The 16,973-nt window shown below is 41.0% G+C and overlaps 1 protein-coding gene across 5 annotated transcripts in view; it reads left to right on the forward strand.

The window, feature by feature from the left end:
* The first annotated feature begins 847 nt into the window (after nucleotides 1-847).
* Nucleotides 848-16,973, forward strand: part of TMEM168 (transmembrane protein 168) — a 59,920-nt gene continuing 43,794 nt past the window's right edge. Inside the window, exons 1-3 of one of the 5 annotated variants that reach the window (XM_019958744.2) lie at nucleotides 944-1,394; nucleotides 3,078-3,123; nucleotides 5,661-6,914. In XM_019958744.2, coding sequence (XP_019814303.1) covers nucleotides 5,787-6,914 — 1,128 coding nt within the window. In that variant the 5' untranslated portion in view covers nucleotides 944-1,394; nucleotides 3,078-3,123; nucleotides 5,661-5,786. The other 4 variants (XM_070787827.1, XM_070787828.1, XM_019958743.2 and 1 more) reach the window with 4 other exon arrangements.

The following is a 16,973-nucleotide window of genomic DNA, read 5'->3' on the forward strand; positions in this document are numbered from 1 at the left end:
GTAGGCACTTGTGCATCCAACTTTGAAGTTCTGATTAATCTTTCAAATGCTAATTACCCACCCTGGAGTGTGCTGATTAAAGTTAAATAGGTACCCACTCCCTGGAGAAGCCTTTGAACAGAGGAGCCTGGCAGGCTACAGTCCGTGGTGTCGCAAGAGTCGGACACGAATTTAGCGACTAAACCGCCACCACCAAGAGCTATAAAACAGTAGAAAATAATGGTAGAGACAGAAGACTGGCAAACAGGAAGTGCTTCTTGGAGAGGGAGGCTGGAATTCCTACTTTTTGAGTACCTTATGATTCCAAGGGGGGGAAAAAAAGTTTCCCTGAATATTCACAATATTTTTTAGATGAGAAACCGAGGTCGCACATACGAATAGGAGAAACCAGAGTGCAAATCATCAGCTCCACAACTGTTGTGAAACGCTCCCTCTGAGTACTATCCCCTTACGTTTATTTAGCGAGTTCAGTTACAAAAGAGAATCAGCCGTGCACTCAGGACCCTCGGGCTGTGGGGCGGGTGAACGTGTAAGAGACTGGGGGAGAAAGGGAATGGAGCAGGCTAGGACTGGGGAGCTCAGCGTTGCTGGCGGAATAAAGACCTAGGCGGTGGACTAAAGGGAGGCTTTAATTAGAAAATGAAGCCACAAGGGCTTTGAAGGCGAGACTAAGGAGCCTGGGCTTTTAGCTGGTCAGTGGACACAAATTCATATATTATGCGATATATACTAAAGAGCAGCAACGCCTCCTACAGTAGTTACTGTCCTTGGGTAGCCAGTCTGCCGGTCCTGCCCCAGTTTCGGTCTAACCCGAGGCGGCGGCCTAGATGCTTGATGGACACGGCCGATCCTTCGTGCTCTTCCAGGTACCAGTTCCCCGCCCATTCTATGTCTGAGAAGGCAACGGCTTGTGCCCCAGGTGAAGCCGTTTGCGTTCGCGCAGTGCGGAGAGCACCTGGGTCCGCGGCGGTGCGGCGGCTTTGGGCGGGGCCAGGGGCCGGCTGCCGGGTCTCGCGGAGGAAGCGCGTAGCGCGGCTTGACCCCGGCGGCGTTCCGTACCGTCGCGAATCCGGCGGCGGGAATATGGCGGCCGCAGCCGGGCCAGTAACGGAGAAAGTTTCCGACGAGACTGGCCTGTGTTAGTGCGTGTGGCGTGGGGCCCTCGACTCCCCCGGAGTGCCGTGTCCCCTCTCCGAATCGCAAGCTCAGCCGCAAGGGCCCTTCCTTTCCCCTGCTGGCCCAACGGCCGACTCCGAGGGCTGAGAGAGCATTGGTAGTAGCGGCCGAGTCCGGGACAAGGGGTCACCGGCGGGGTGGCGAGACCTGAGTACAGCGTGCAGAGCTCGGCGTGTTGCGGGCCCCGAGCTCCGCTCAGCCGGCCTCACGGGAAGGAGGTAGGAATACCTGCCTGGGGAGAAGTTGATGGTGTGGGGTGGAGGATGGAAGGCAGGGCGCCTCTCCGTATCCCCCAGCGGTTCCCCCACTCAGCTGGGTGCCCACTTGTGGTTCCCAACAGCCGGGCTGCTGCTTAGGCCTCCTCCTAGGAGAAGGCAGAATGGAACAAGAATTGCTATTGCTGCCGTATTGCTGAAGGGTTTAATATTCGAGGTACCTTTCTCCTCATGTGGGATGGGTCCGAAGAAGAGTTCTCATGAATTCATAGAACCGAAGCACTGGAATTCCCCGACCCTGGCTGCTCTGTAGATTCTTTCAGCTTTTGACACTTCCCCTAGACTGGACGTAAGTAGTGTCTGAGTCAGAAGATGATGCACGTGATAGTGTTTCTTAAGGTCGGTGAACCATTCCCTAGCAGAACGTAAAAGAGAACTTGCCGGTTTGGAGGAATTTGGATGAGTTGAGTGAAGGCTGGAGTAAGGCTGAGCGAGAAACAAGCCAAACATTCATGGTATCTCCCTTAGCTCTATGACTTCGTAGTTGTGGGTTATTAGACAACTTGTTTATTCTCTTTGTATATTAATATGCTTCCTATAACTGATTGACATTGTTATTAAATGCAGTTACTTCTGTATCAGTCTTCATTTCTTCAGGTATTTGTTGAATATCTGTTTGGAGTCAAACTTTCTGTTAAACCCTGGGTGTACAGTTTTGAAGACAAACTTTGAGAGACCTTGTGATCTAGTGGGGAATGCAGATACTAAACAGTTGATGATCAATATTTTTCCTATTATACAGAAAGTACGTGGATCATACAAATGAGTCAAGGTGATTGCCCAAAGAAATGATTTAAGCTGAGACCTGAAGAGTAGGAATAAGCCAGGTGTGAGGACCTGTGGTGGGGTCTGGAGGAGAGAAAGGAGTACACCTGGGTTGGGAATAGCATCAGTGTAGTTCCGAATTGAAAGATCCCTGTGGCTAGAATACAAAGAATGGTCAGAGATGTGGCGGGAGAGTTATTCACATCCAACGAGGAAAGCCTCCTAAGGCATTTTAAGAAGTTCAGACTTTATTGCTTAGAGTGATGGGAAGCCTTTGGAGGCTTTTACATAACAGAATGATGTGACAAGTTTTGGCTTTAAAAAGGATACTTCTTGGAGAAGGGCAGGAGTGGATACAAGGAGACATTCAACCATGAGATGATGGTGGCCAAAATTGGGGTTGTGATCTTGAGGATGGAAAGAAGTAGAAACATTTAAGAAGTGTCTAAGAAGAAGAGTGGGCAGGACTTGGTGACCATTAAATATATGTGGTGAAAGGAGGGTTAGAATAGTATATAGGATGCTATAAAACAGACCTGACAATTATTAACTTTTCCTGTATTCAGTGGACTCTTCTGTGCTCCTTTTTTATCTGCCTCTCAAGTAATTCCCACTGAATCATGTGTGCTGGCAGACCCAATGAAAAGGATTGCACTGCTCTGTTGTTTTACTCACTTGATTGACGATGTTTGTCTTTTGAAGAAGGTCAAAATGGGGAAAGACTTTCGTGAATTAGCCATTAAAAAAAATAATATTCGGCCATGTTGATTTTGGCCCATAACAGGGTAACTGCATATATTCCATGCTATGAATGTACTATACTTTATTAATTACATGTTTTCCTTTACTTTTTTTTCTAAGCTTTCACCTCAGTGCAGGACAGAGCTAGTGCTTTCATTTCTGTCAGGTAGGTTAATACATATTAATACACATTTACGTGTATAGTGAGAGAAGGGCCTAGGCTTGGGTTTGAACATCCAAAGGATAGATTCAGAATGAAGAACCTGCAAGGTGACAGGAGAGATCAGTGAATTAGGAAGAAATTCTGAAGACTGGTCTTTGGAAGCTAAAGGAAGGGCAGGTTTCAGAAGGTGAAAGTGAAAGTGAAGTCGCTCAGTCCTGTCCTACTCTTTGCGACCCCATGGACTGTAGCCTACCAGGCTTTTCAGTCCATGGGATTTTCCAGGCAGCAGTACTGGAGTGGGTTGCCATTTCCTTCTCCAGGGGATCTTCCCGACCAAGGGATCGAACCCAGATCTCCCACATTGTAGGAAGACACTTTACCCTCTGAGCCACCAGGGAAGCCCTGGGAGTCAAAAATGTCAAAGCTTTGATGAATGTGCAAGATAATGAGTGTAAAGTACTTATGGGATTTAGGAATTTAGGTTATTTTAAGAACTTGGCAGAGCAGTTTGTTGTTGTGTGGTGGAAACCGTGGCTTAGTTCGTGTGAGAAGTAAAGCAATCAAATATTGGGTGTCAAGGGGACAGATGACTGAACTTGTAGGAGGAGATGGGGATTACTGAGTTTTAGTTTCGTTTCTGTATGTGTATATATATATATATATTTTTTGGTATCATTTTTTAAAAGAGCTTTGCAAATGTTTAAGCACCAGTGGATAAGAGAAGAGTAGTAGGAGTTGGAAGAGAGGAGAGGGTGTGAAGTTCTGGAAGAGACCGTGAGAAAGAGTCACATGCATGGCTAAAAGATGTAGCCTTCGATCGGGCAGAGGGCCTTCTTTTCTTAAATCAGGAGATGGTAGATATAGGTGAGTTTGTGGTGCTGGAAACTCAGGTAAGCTCCCTTTTGATGACTTCATTGGAGACAAAGTCATCTGGTAAGAATTTGGTCAGAAGTGGATGTCAGAGATTTGAGAATCAGGAAGAGAGGCTTGCCTAGCCCCAGAGAATGAGAGTGTTGACTAAAGAAACACATGTCTGTCTCATGAGTTGAGTTGCAACCATTTAGTCTAGTGTGTGATTTTTTTTTTATCTCCAACACTGTTCAGTCATTTGAACCCAGACTGTACCATCAACCCTTAGAGGACATGTATTCCAGCATATTTGTTGAATGATTATATAGCACGTATAAGTGATGTTTTTTAAAATGCAGTGCATTCTAGATAGTGTCAGTTTCTCATACTTAAATAAAAAGATAAAACCTAAATATACCAAAGGAAGATATTTTCTTTAGTGGTATGTGGCATCTTAAGGAATGATTGAAAATATAATTGAGGAAAATCATAATTCTTAGTTAATTAAATAAACTTAGCTGTAAAAAATATACTTGTTGAACTTGTAAGTTGGTAATAGTACTTTGAACCTCCCAGAGACCCTAAAGTTGTCATCCAGTGTCATTCTTCTGCAGCCATATGGGTAATTCAGGGTTAATTCAGGTTATCTCATATTTCTCTTGGCTCTTTTAGTGTCCTGCGAAAGCAGAAATAAGCTGATTGCAAAGTAGTTGCTTTTTGAGTTTTTAATCTTGTTGAGTTCTCAGTGGATATTCAGTGTGACCATAAACCTTTGCATGTATCATATCTTCTGAAATAGCATACTAGAAAATTACCTAGTAGATAGTTAAATCATTTTGTTTGATGGTGTCATGTTTGAAGTGCAACCTGAAGGGATCCTTAAGATTGAAATAATTATCTGAGTCCTTTAACAAATAATTGTTGTGGTAAGTTTCCAAAAATAAAATCATAGTTTTTAAAATTTACAATAAATATAGGTCAACATTTCAGTTTTACAGTTTTGACTAGAAAGGTCCAGAGTTGGTTTACTACAGAGATTGTATGTTTGATCATCAAAGTAACTTAATAGAGGTAAAAGTACAGGGAGAATGATGGATCAACTTTAGTGACTGAGTAACTTTAATACAGTTAAACTTCTAATAAGTTTATTAGTGAAACAGTGTTGAGACTAAGGTTTTATAGCATTTTAGAAGTAACTGGTAAAAAGATGTAGAGGATTTTAGGCAGGTGGTAATGGTTGCTATTATTGGATACTGGTGCTTTTCAAGTTAGAGGTAATAATGACGTCCCTCATTTTATTTGAGTTGACTAGCTTTCCACTATTCCAGACCCATCTGCTACATTTAAGCCGAATTGAATATCTCATCATTGCACATTGTTGAAAAACTGGATATTGGAATAAAAATGGGTTAGGTGAATTCCTTACCATCTCTGGAAAAATTTTTGTTGATGGCAACCTAGTCATACAATCCTAGAATAGGATAAGTAGAACAAATCTCCATTTTTGTTTGGATAAACTGAAGAGTTTTTAAGCCAGAGACAGTTACCATTTAGATACACGCAAGTCAGATTTTAAACTGGGTATCCAAACAGTTTATTGCTCACTTAGTCTTTATTTTTTAATAAGAAAGATATATGTGAAGGGTAAATTACATAAAACTAACAGTGAAATATTTTTTCTTCTGTTTTAGATCACTGTAAACAGAGTCCACCAGAGAAAGTGCTGAAATAGGAGTTACAGATACATTGGATTTACTGGATGAAATACAAGCAGTTAATTTTCATAACGTGGGGAGAAAGCCCAGACTGACAGATTAATGTGTAAATCACTGCGTTACTGCTTTAGTCATTGTCTCTATTTAGCAATGACAAGACTGGAAGAAGTAAACAGAGAAGTGAACATGCATTCTTCAGTCCGTTACCTTGGCTATTTAGCCAGAATCAATTTGTTGGTTGCTATATGCTTAGGTCTTTATGTAAGGTGGGAAAAAACAGCAAATTCCTTAATTTTGGTCATTTTTATTCTTGGTCTTTTTGTTCTCGGAATTGCCAGCATACTCTATTATTATTTTTCAATGGAAACAGCAAGTTTAAGTCTCTCCAATCTTTGGTTTGGATTCTTGCTTGGCTTCCTGTGTTTTCTTGATAATTCATCCTTTAAAAATGATGTCAAAGAAGAATCAACCAAATATTTGCTTCTAACTTCCATAGTGTTAAGGATATTATGCTCTTTGGTGGAGAGAATGTCTGGTTATGTCCGCCATCGGCCCACCTTACTAACCACAGTTGAATTTCTGGAACTTGTTGGATTTGCCATCGCCAGCACAACTATGTTGGTGGAAAAGTCTCTGAGTGTCATTTTACTTGTTGTAGCTTTGGCCATGCTGATTATCGACCTGAGAATGAAGTCTTTTCTAGCTCTTCCAAACTTAGTTATTTTTGCAGTCTTGCTGTTTTTCTCCTCATTGGAAACTCCCAAAAATCCAGTTGCCTTTGCATGTTTTTTTATTTGCCTGATAACTGATCCTTTCCTTGACATTTATTTTAGTGGACTTTCAGTGACTGAAAGATGGAAACCCTTTTTGTACCGCGGAAGAATTTGCAGAAGACTTTCAGTTGTTTTCACTGGGATGATTGAGCTGACATTTTTCATTCTTTCAGCATTTAAACTTAGAGACACTCATCTCTGGTATTTTGTAATACCAGGCTTTTCCATTTTTGGAATTTTCTGGATGATTTGCCATATTATTTTTCTTTTAACTCTTTGGGGATTCCATACCAAATTAAATGACTGCCATAAAGTATGTTTTACCCACAGAGTAGATAACAATAGCCTTGACAGAATCATGGCATCCAAAGGAATGCGTCATTTTTGCTTAATTTCAGAGCAGTTAGTTTTTTTCAGCCTTCTTGCAACAGCAATTTTGGGAGCAGTTTCCTGGCAGGTAAGTTTTCAGTTTGTTTATTATGTCACTGCCTGTGATATGTGAGTAAATGTTTGCTTCAGGAGTTGAATTATTAGAACTGAAAGGTCAATCTCATAATTTCAGAAGTAGATGTCGAGGGCGGGGCACTTATTTCGTTTTGTTTCTGGAATTGAGTACTGAATGAATATTGACAGGATAATTTCATTTGCTTTCTAGCAAGAGGTACGAAAATATTAGGAATACTCAGCACGTGACATGCCTCCTATCTTCTGACTGTTGATTAATGAAACACTTCATGGGTTAAAGATTCTTAGAATATTAACATTTGAAGGGTGTTTAGAGATTGTTCTTTAATTTTTTCACTTTACACATGAGGAAACCAAAAGTCAGAAAACATATCCAGAGCCACTGGTACTAGCCAGAACGAGGTTGCCTAGCTTCTGTCTAGTCCTTCGGTCTCCTCATTTTCCTAAAGGTTTTATATAGAAGTTGATTAGATATGTAATAACATTGTTTTTTTAAAAGGATTTATTTATTTATCTGGCTGCGCCAGGTCTTAGTTGTGGCATGTTGGAACTTCCGTCTTCGTTGAGACATGCAGAATCTTTAGTTGTGGCATTTGAACTCTTAGTTGCGGCATGTGGGATCTAGTTTTCTGACCAGGGATCGAACCCAGGCCACCTGCTTTGGGAGGGAACACAGAGCCTTAGCCCCTGAACCTCCAGGGAAGTCCTCATATCAAATTCTTAATTTCAGATTAGAGCCTCCTAAGAAAGGAAAAATTAGTTTTACAATACATTTGCCTACAATATGTTTTTAAAATATATTTTGTAGACAAAGACATTCAAACTAAATGTTTGGAGTTTATATCTGTAGTTTATATCAGCCTTCCGTTCCCTGAACATTTATTGACTGTACTATATAACGGGTCATTGGAGGAGGAAATGGCAACCCACTCCAGTATTCTTGCCTGGAAAATCCCATAGCATACTGAGGCTGAAGATCTCAAGATGATTGAAAAATTCCTCTGTCATTAAAGAAGGCACAGTCTCTAATGGGAGGCAGAAGAGGCAGGCATGTAAACCAGTAATTATTATTACACTTTGAAAAGTACTATAATTTGAGTATATCAGGTTGGGATGTAGGGCAAAAATGAAGGTGAATTTTGCTTGGTGCAGTTCTCTGCTTTGCACTAGTTAGTTGCAACAGAGTGATTTCTAGATACGAGCGTTTGAAGAAAAGATGTGGAGACTTGCCTGGCTGGGCAGGTGCATTATATTAGTCATTGTGGGCTAGGGCACAGAACCCGTGTGGGAGTCAATCAGAGGATTTTAAAAACAAACAAACAAACTATTTGCCAGTGCTCAGGACTATCAGAATGATGCTGATGGGTGAGAACTCACCAAGAGTTCTCCTTCCGCTTCCCCTTCTCTGTCCTTCCTGCTTGCTCCTTTCCCACCCCTACTTTTTTTTCATTTCCAAATCAGCCTCATTCGTTTTTGACACCTTTCCAGATCATCAAATCATGTTAACCAAATATTTTGTAAGTCACTAAATTTTTCTTTTCTTATACAAGTTGTCTTAAGCATGGTTTGTGTACTGCAGGAGGCATATAGAAGCTTTCCATTGAGTATGTCAGCAAAGATAATTTTAAGACAGTCAGTTTCCAGATTCTTACCTTCCATTCTCCTTTCTTAAAGTTGATCTACTTGAGAATGCCCCTAAATGTAGATGTGGAGTGGTGATGTATTGTGGTTTTAATTTGCATTTAATCAAATTTAAATGCATTTAAACCATCTCTAATGACTGATGATGTGAGTATCTTTTAATGTGTGTGTTAGTCATTCATTTACCTTTGCTGATGTATCTGTTTGAATCTTTTTTTGATCTAAATTGGGTTTTGTGTCTTATGACTGAATTTTAAGGGTTTGTTTTATATTCTTACTAGAAGCCTTTTATCAGGTATATGATTTGGAAGTGGGTCAGGAAGATCCCTGGAGAAGGCGATGGCACCCCACTTCAGTACTCTTGCCTGGAAAATCTCATGGACAGAGGAGCATGGTAGGCTACAGTCCATGGGGTCGCAAAGAGTCGGACATGACTGAGTGACTTCACTTTCACTTTTCTCCTGCTGTGTGGCTTCTCTCTTTTAAAAAAATTTTTTATTAATTTATTTCTTTTCTATTTGGCTGCAGTGGGTCTTTGTTACTTTGCATTTATTGCTTTGCATGGACTTTCTCAGTTGTGGTGAGTGGGGGCCACCCTTTGTTGCAGTGCTTGGGCCTTTCATTGCGGTGGCCTCTCTTACTGCAGAGCACAGGCCCTAGGCACACAGGCTCAGTAGTTGGGGCTCGTGGGCTCCAGAGCACAGGCTCAGCAACTGTGGTGCGTGGGCTTAGCTGCTCCATGCCATGTGGGACCTTCCTGATCAGTGATTGAGCCTGTGTCCTCTGAGTGATTCTCAGGTGGATTCTTATCCAGTGTGCCACCAGGGAAGTCTTTTTTTCTTTTTTTAAATGATATCTTTTGAAGAATGCAAACTTTTAACTTTACGAATCCAATTTGTCAACTTTTTCTTTTATGTACTGCAGTTTTTAGGATCATAGCCAAGGAAGTGTTGCTCAGGCCTGGGTCACAAAGATTTTTCTCCTATTGTTTTCTTTAGTTTTATCATTTTAGCTTTTAGGTTTAGGTTGTGTGATCCATTTTGAGTTAAGTTTTGTTATTGTATGAGGTGAGGAATTTTTTTTTCTTAACATGGCTTTCTAATTGTTCCAGCACCATTTGCTGAAAAGACTAGGCTTTCTCTTGTTGAATTGCCGTGGCATCTTTGTCCAAAAACAGTTTCTCAGCTCTCTTTTTTGTTCCATTGTTCTATGTATCTTATCCTTAAAGCAGTACTATGCTGTTTCACAAGACATTTTCTAATTTTCCTTGAAATTTCTTCTTTGATCTATGTTAAAGTTAAAAGTTTGTTGTGTGATATTGTAATCTTTGGGGGATTTCCCACATTTTTTCTATTCAGTTCAGTTCAGTCACTCAGTCGTGTCCGACTCTTTGCAACCCCACGAACCGCAGCACTCCAGGCCTCCCTGTCCATCACCAACTCCCGAAGTCCACCCAAACCCACGTCCATTGAGTCAGAGATGCCATCCAACCATCTCATCTTCTGTGGTCCCCTTCTCCTCCTGCCCCCAATTTTTCCCAGCATCAGGGTCTGTTTAGATGAGTCAGTTCTTCACATCAGGTGGCCAAAGTATTGGAGTTTCAGCTTCAACATCAGTCCTTCCAATGAACACCAGGACTGATTTTTTTCTATTATTGATTTTTCACATAAGTCCAGGTGACTGGAGAACACAGTTTCTATGATTTTAGTGTTTTGCTAAAACTTGTTTTGTAGTCTGTCATGTGTTATATTCTGAAGAATGTGTGTGTGTGCTTAGTCGCTAGGTTGGGTCTGACTCTTGCAACCCCATGGACTGTAGCCCGCCCTGCTCCTGTGTCCATGGGAATTTCCCAGGCAAGAATACTTGAGTGGGGTTGCCATTTCCTTCTCCAGGGGATCTTCCCAGCCCAGAGATCAAACCCGCATGTCCTTTGTCTCCTGCATTGCAGGCAGATTCTTTACCCGCTAAGCCATCAGGGAAGCTCCCTTCTGGAGAGTACATCATGTTTAATTAAAAAGAATAAGTGGCTGCTGTTGTTGATTGAAGCATTCTATAAATATCAGCTAGGTTAAGTTGGTTGGTGGTGGTGTTCATGTATTTCTGACTTTGCTGATTTTCTCTTTAATTCTGAGAGAGTGATACTGAAAACACTGAAAATTCTGAGAGAGTGATACTGAAAATCTCTGTTAAATTACTAGATTGTGTATTTCTCAATTTTGTCATTTTCTTGCCTTAAGTATTTTGGGGCTCTGTTTTTTCTAGGTGTATATACATCTTTAATTATACTTTCTTATGTATTGACCTTTTTATCTTCATGGTAAGCAGCATAGTTGAATAGTTAAAAAAGAGAGCTAATAGCTTGCAAAATGTAACATTATCTAACTTTTTACAGAATTTGCCAACTCTTGTTTTAGGCCAGTGCTTCTCAAACTTTGATACACATAGGAATCATATGGAGATCTTGTTAAAGTTCTAAAGACTAGAATTAAGTAATTTGGGAGGAGAGCCTAAAACTCTGTAGACCTTCTAAAAATCTTAAAAATGATGCAGATAGAAGTAAACCCATTGAGTAGCAAGGTATTAATTTAGCTATTCAAGACTAATGTGTCTCTATCAAAATTGGTATTTATTCCTTTTGGCTGCGCTGGGTCTTACTTGCTAAGCATGGCCTTTCTCTAGTTGCTGCAAGCGGGGGCTGCTCTCTAGTGCCATGCACTGGCTTCTCATTGTGGTGGCTTCTCTTGTTGCAGAGAATGGGTTCTAGGGCATGTGGGTTTCAGTAGTTATGGTACGCTGGCTTAGTTGCCCTCTGGCATGTGGAATCCTCCCAGACGAGGGATCGAAGTGTGTCCCCTGCATTGATGGGCGGACTGTCCACTACTGGACCACCAGGGAAGGCCTCCATCAGAGTTTGGTATGCATTAGTTGCTATTTGAAAACTTCTGGCCGTGATGCAGGCATTGTGTTTTTGATGCAGTTAATTTTTTAAAAATTGAAGTATAGTTGATTTACAGTGTTGTTAGTTTCAGGTGTACAGCAAAGATATTCAGTTTATACACACACACACAATCTTTTTCAGATTCGTTTCCCGTAAAGGTTATTACAGAATGCTGACTAGAGTTCTCTATGCTATATAGTAGATCCTTGTTGTTTAACTATTTTTTCTGTAGTGGTTTATGTATGTTACTCCCATATATAATTTATCCCTCCCTCCCTACCTTTCCCCTTTGGTAACCATAAGTTTGTTTCCTAGGTCTGTGAGTCTGTTTCTGTATTGTAAATAAGTTCATTCCATAATTTTTTAATATTCCACATATAAGTGATACCATATTTGTCTTTCTCGGATTTACTTCCCTTAATGTGATAATCTCTGTGTCCATCCATGTTGCTGCAAGCGGCATTATTCAGTTTCTTTTTATGGCTGAGTAGTATTCCATTGTGTATATATGTGCCATATTTTCTTTATCCATTCATCTGTCGATGGACATTTAGGTTGGTTCCATGTCATGGTTACTGTAAATAGTGCTGCAGTGAACGTTGGGGTACATATATCTTATCAAGTTATAATTTTCTCTGGATTTATCTCCAGGAGTGGAGTTTCTGAATCATATGGTAGTTCTCTTTTCGGTTTTTTTAGACCATCATCAGTAAGTCTACAATAATAAATACTGGAGAGGGTGTGGGAAAAGTGAACCCTCTTACACTATTGGGTAAATTGTACAGCCACTATGGAGAACAGTATGATACAATTAATGTTTTAAATTTAATTTTAATTTAATCTTTTGTGCTCTACCCAGTGGTCTATGAGATTATCTTAAGTTCTTTGAATTCAGTTCAGTTCAGTTGCTCAGTAATGTCCGACTCTTTGTGACCCCGTGGACTGCAACACACCAGGCCTCCCTGTACATCACCAACTCCTGGAGTTTACACAAACTCAGGTCCATTGAGTCGGTGATGCCATCCAGCCATCTCATCCTCTGTCATCCCCTTCTCTTCCTGCCTTCAATCTTTCCCAGCATCGGGGTCTTTTCCAATGAGTCAGCTCTTCGCATCAGGTGGCCAATGTATTGGAGTTTCAGCTTCAACATCAGTCCTTCCAATGAACACCCAGGACTGATCTCCTTTAGGATGTACTGGCTGGATCTCCTTGCTGTCCAAGGGACTCTTAAGAGTCATGTCCAACACCACACTTCAAAAACATCAGTTCTTCGGCTCTCAGATTTCTTTATAGTCCAGCTCTCACATCCATACATGACTACTGGAAAAACCATAGACTTGACTAGACAGACCTTTGTTGGCAAAGTCATGTCTCTGCATATTAAAAAAATATGCTGTCTAGGTTGGTCATAACTTTGCTTCCAAGAAGTAAGCATCTTTTAATTTCATGGCTGCAATCACCATCTGCAGTGATTCTGGAGTCCCCCCCAAAAAAGTCAGCCACTGTTTCCCCTTCTATTTGCCATGAAGTGATGGGGCCAGATGCCATGATCTTAGTTTTCTGAATGTTGAGCTTTAAGCCAACTTTTTCACTCTCCTCTCTCACTTTCATCAAGAGTCTCTTTAGTTCTTCTTTACTTTCTGCCATAAAAGTGGTGTCATCTGCCTATCTGAGGTTATTGATATTTCTTCTAGCAATCTTGATTCCAGCTTGTGCTTCATCCAGCCCAGCATTCTTCATGATATACTCTGCATATAAGTTAAATAAGCAGAGTGACAATATACAGCCTTGACGTACTCCTTTTCCTATTTGGAACCAGTCTGTTGTTCCATGTCCAGTTCTGACTGTTGCTTCCTGACCTGCGTATAGATTTCTCAAGAGGCAGGTCAGGTGGTCTGGTATTCCCATCTCTTGAAGGACTTTTAACAGTCTATTGTGATCCACACAGTCAAAGGCTTTGGCATAGTCAATAAAGCAGAAATAGATGTTTTTCTGGAACTCTCTTGCTTTTTCCATGATCCAGCGGATGTTGGCAATTTGATCTCTGGTTCCTCTGCCTTTTCTAAAACCAGCTTGAACATCTAGAAGTTCACAGTTCACATACTGCTGAAGCTTGGTGTGGAGTATTTTGAGCATTACTGTGCTAGTGTGTGAGATGAGTGCAATTGTGCGGTAGTTTGAGCATTTTTTGGCATTGCCTTTCTTTGGGATTGGAATGAAAACTGACCTTTTCCAGTCCTGTGGCCACTGCTGAGTTTTCCAAATTTGCTGGCATATTGAGTGCAGCACGTTCACAGCATCATCTTTCAGGATTTGAAATAGCTCAACTGGAATTCCATCACCTCCACTAGCTTTGGTCCTAGTGATGCTTCTTAAGGCCTACTTGACTTCACATTCCAGGATGTTTGGCTCTAGGTGAGTGATCACATCATCCTGGTTATCTGGATCATAAAGATCTTTTTTGTAGAGTTCTGTGTATTCTTGACACCTCATCTTAATATCTTCTGCTTCTCTTAGGCCCATACCATTTCGTCCTTTATGGTGTCTGTCTTTGCATGAAATGTTCCCATGGTATCTCTAATTTTCTTCAAGAGATCTCTAGACTTTCCCATTCTATTGTTTCCTCTATTTCTTTGCACTGATCACTGAGGAAGGCTTTCTTATCTCTCCTTGCTATTCTTTGGAACTCTTCGTTCAAATGAGTATATCTTTCCTTTTCTCCTTTGCTTTTCACTTCTCTTCTTTTCTCAGCTATTTGTAAGGCCTCCCCAGACAGCCATTTTGCTTTTTTGTATTTCTTTTTCTTGGGGATGGTCTTTCTCCCTGTCTCCTGTACAGTGTCACAAACCTCCATCCATAGTTCATCAGGCACTCTGTCTATCAGGTCTAGTCCCTTAAATCTATTTCTCACTTCCACTGTATATTCATACGGGATTTGATTTAGGTCATACCTGAATGGTCTAGTGGTTTTCCCCACTTTGTTCAATTTAAGTCTGAATTTGGCAATAAGGAGTTCATGATCTGAGCCACAGTCAGCTCCTGGTCTTGTTTTTGTTGACTGTATAGAGCTTCTCCATCTTTGGCTGCAAAGAATATAATCAATCTGATTTTGGTGTTGACCGTCTGGTGATGTCCATGTATAGAGTCTTCTCTTGTGTTGTTGAAAGAGGGTGTTTGTTATGACCAGTGCATTTTCTTGGCAAAACTCTATTAGTCTTTGCCCTGCTTCATTCCGTATTCCAAGGCCAAATTTGCCTGTTACTCCAGGTATTTCTTGACTTCCTACTTTTGCATTCCAGTCCCCTATAATGAAAAGGGCATCTTTTTGGGTGTTAGTTCTAAAAGGTCTTGTAGGTCTTCATAGAACCATTCAACTTCAGCTTCTTCAGCATTACTGGTCGGGGCATAGACTTGGATTACTGTGATATTGAATGGTTTGCCTTGGAAACAAACCGAGATCATTCTGTCATTTTTGAGATTGCATCCAAGTACTGCATTTTGGACTCTTTTGTAGACTATGATGGCTACTCCATTTCTTCTAAAGGATTCTTGCCCACAGTAGTAGGTACAGTGATCGTCTGAGTTAAATTCACCCATTCCAGTCCATTTTAGTTTGCTGATTCCTAAAATGTCAATGTTCACTGTTGTCTACTCCTGTTGACCACTTTCAATTTGCCTTGATTCATGGACCTAACATTCCAAGTTCCTATGCAATATTGCTCTTTACATCATGGGACCTTGCTTCCATCACCAGTCACGTCCACAACTAGGTGTTGTTTTTGCTTTGGCTCTGTCTCTTCATTCTTTCTGGAGTTATTTCTCCACTGATCTCCAGTAGCATATTGGGCCCCTACTGACCTGGGGAGTTCATCTTTCAGTGTCCTATCTTTTTGCCTTTTCATACTGTTCATGGGGTTCTCAAGGCAAGAATACTAAAGTGGTTTGCCATTCCCTTCTCCAGTGGACCACGTTCTGTCAGACCTCTCCACCATGACCGGCCATCTTGGGTGGCCCCACACGGCACGGCTTAGTTTCATTGAGTTAGACAAGGCTGTGGTCCGTGTGATTGGATTGGCTAGTTTTCTGTGATCCTGGTTTCAGTCTGTCTGCCCTCTGATGCCCTCTCTCAGCGCCTACTGTCTTACTGGGGTTTCTCTTACCTTGGACGTGGGGTATCTCTTCACGGCTGCTCCAGCAAAGGGTAGCCGCTGCTCCTTACTTTGGCGGTGGGGTATCTCCTCACAGCTTCCTCTCCTGACCTTGGACGTGGGGTATCTCCTCTCAGCTGCTCGCTGCTCTTCTTTCAATTAGATTTTTCTCAAACTGCTTTTGCTTAACATTCCTAAATGATATAGATACAAATTAACTTAAAAGTTACTCCGTCATGTCCGACTCTGTGACCCCATAAACTGTAGTATGCCAGGCTCCTCTGTCCATGGAATTCTCCAGGCTAGAATCCTGGAGTGGGTATGTCTTTCGCTTCTCCAGGGTATCTTCCCAACGCAGGGATCTAACCCAGGTCTCCCGCATTACAGGCAAATTCTTTACCATCTGAGCCACCAGGGAAGCTTTTTAATAATATAATCTAAACCCATTTTTTTCATATTTCTGTGAGAGTAATACTAAAGTGTCTAATTTTCCCCTCTGTCCCATTAAAATATCCTTCAGTGGATAGATTTCCACTGAAAAACAGTTCCACTGATTGAGTGGCGGCAGTCCAGGTAAAAATGAGAAACTAAAGTCTTTAGATCAGTCAGCCAGCCACAGGTAGGATGAATGAAAGCAGAGATAACACTAAAATCTGGAAGACTACCTAGGATCAAGAGATAAGGACCTGGACTAAGGTGACAGAGAAAAATTGCTGTGGTAAGGATATGACTGATAGAAGTATCAAGGGAAAAACAGATCTTGTTTAAAAGTGAAACTTAAAGAGAATTTGAAATAAGCTGATGAAATGTAGAGATGAGTGTTCTGACGGTGGGTAGTCAATGTTTAAAAAATGTTGACAGAATGAAGGGAGCAGATTGGAATGTAGAGTAATCAGTTTTATTGAGTTGATGCCCTAGTGGGCATTTGTTATTAACAAAACATTTTAGAGTAGGTGGTTTTTTTTTAAGTGTATTTTTAGACAGTCAAATCTATCTCATTTTACTACCAGAATAGTAAAACCAAACAGACATAAACATGAGACTAATCTCGTGGAACACAATTGTGACTTAATTCCCCAAATGGACTTAGCCATTTTTTTCTCATTTTAAGGTTTTTTGCATGTTAGTAGTTTGGGGTTATTTTATTTTTATCCAACTTAATAGCAAAAATTTTTTAATAAGGAAAATTTGCATAGAGTAATATTTACCCTTTTTCGTGTACAATTCTGTGATTTTGACAAGTGCACATAGTTTTATGACCAGTACAATCAAATATGGAGCAGTTCCATCACCCCAAAATTCCCTCCTGCCCCTCTCTAGTTAG

This window comes from Bos indicus, chromosome 4 (genome assembly GCF_029378745.1).
Source record: "Bos indicus isolate NIAB-ARS_2022 breed Sahiwal x Tharparkar chromosome 4, NIAB-ARS_B.indTharparkar_mat_pri_1.0, whole genome shotgun sequence".
NCBI classification, from domain to species: domain Eukaryota; kingdom Metazoa; phylum Chordata; class Mammalia; order Artiodactyla; family Bovidae; genus Bos; species Bos indicus.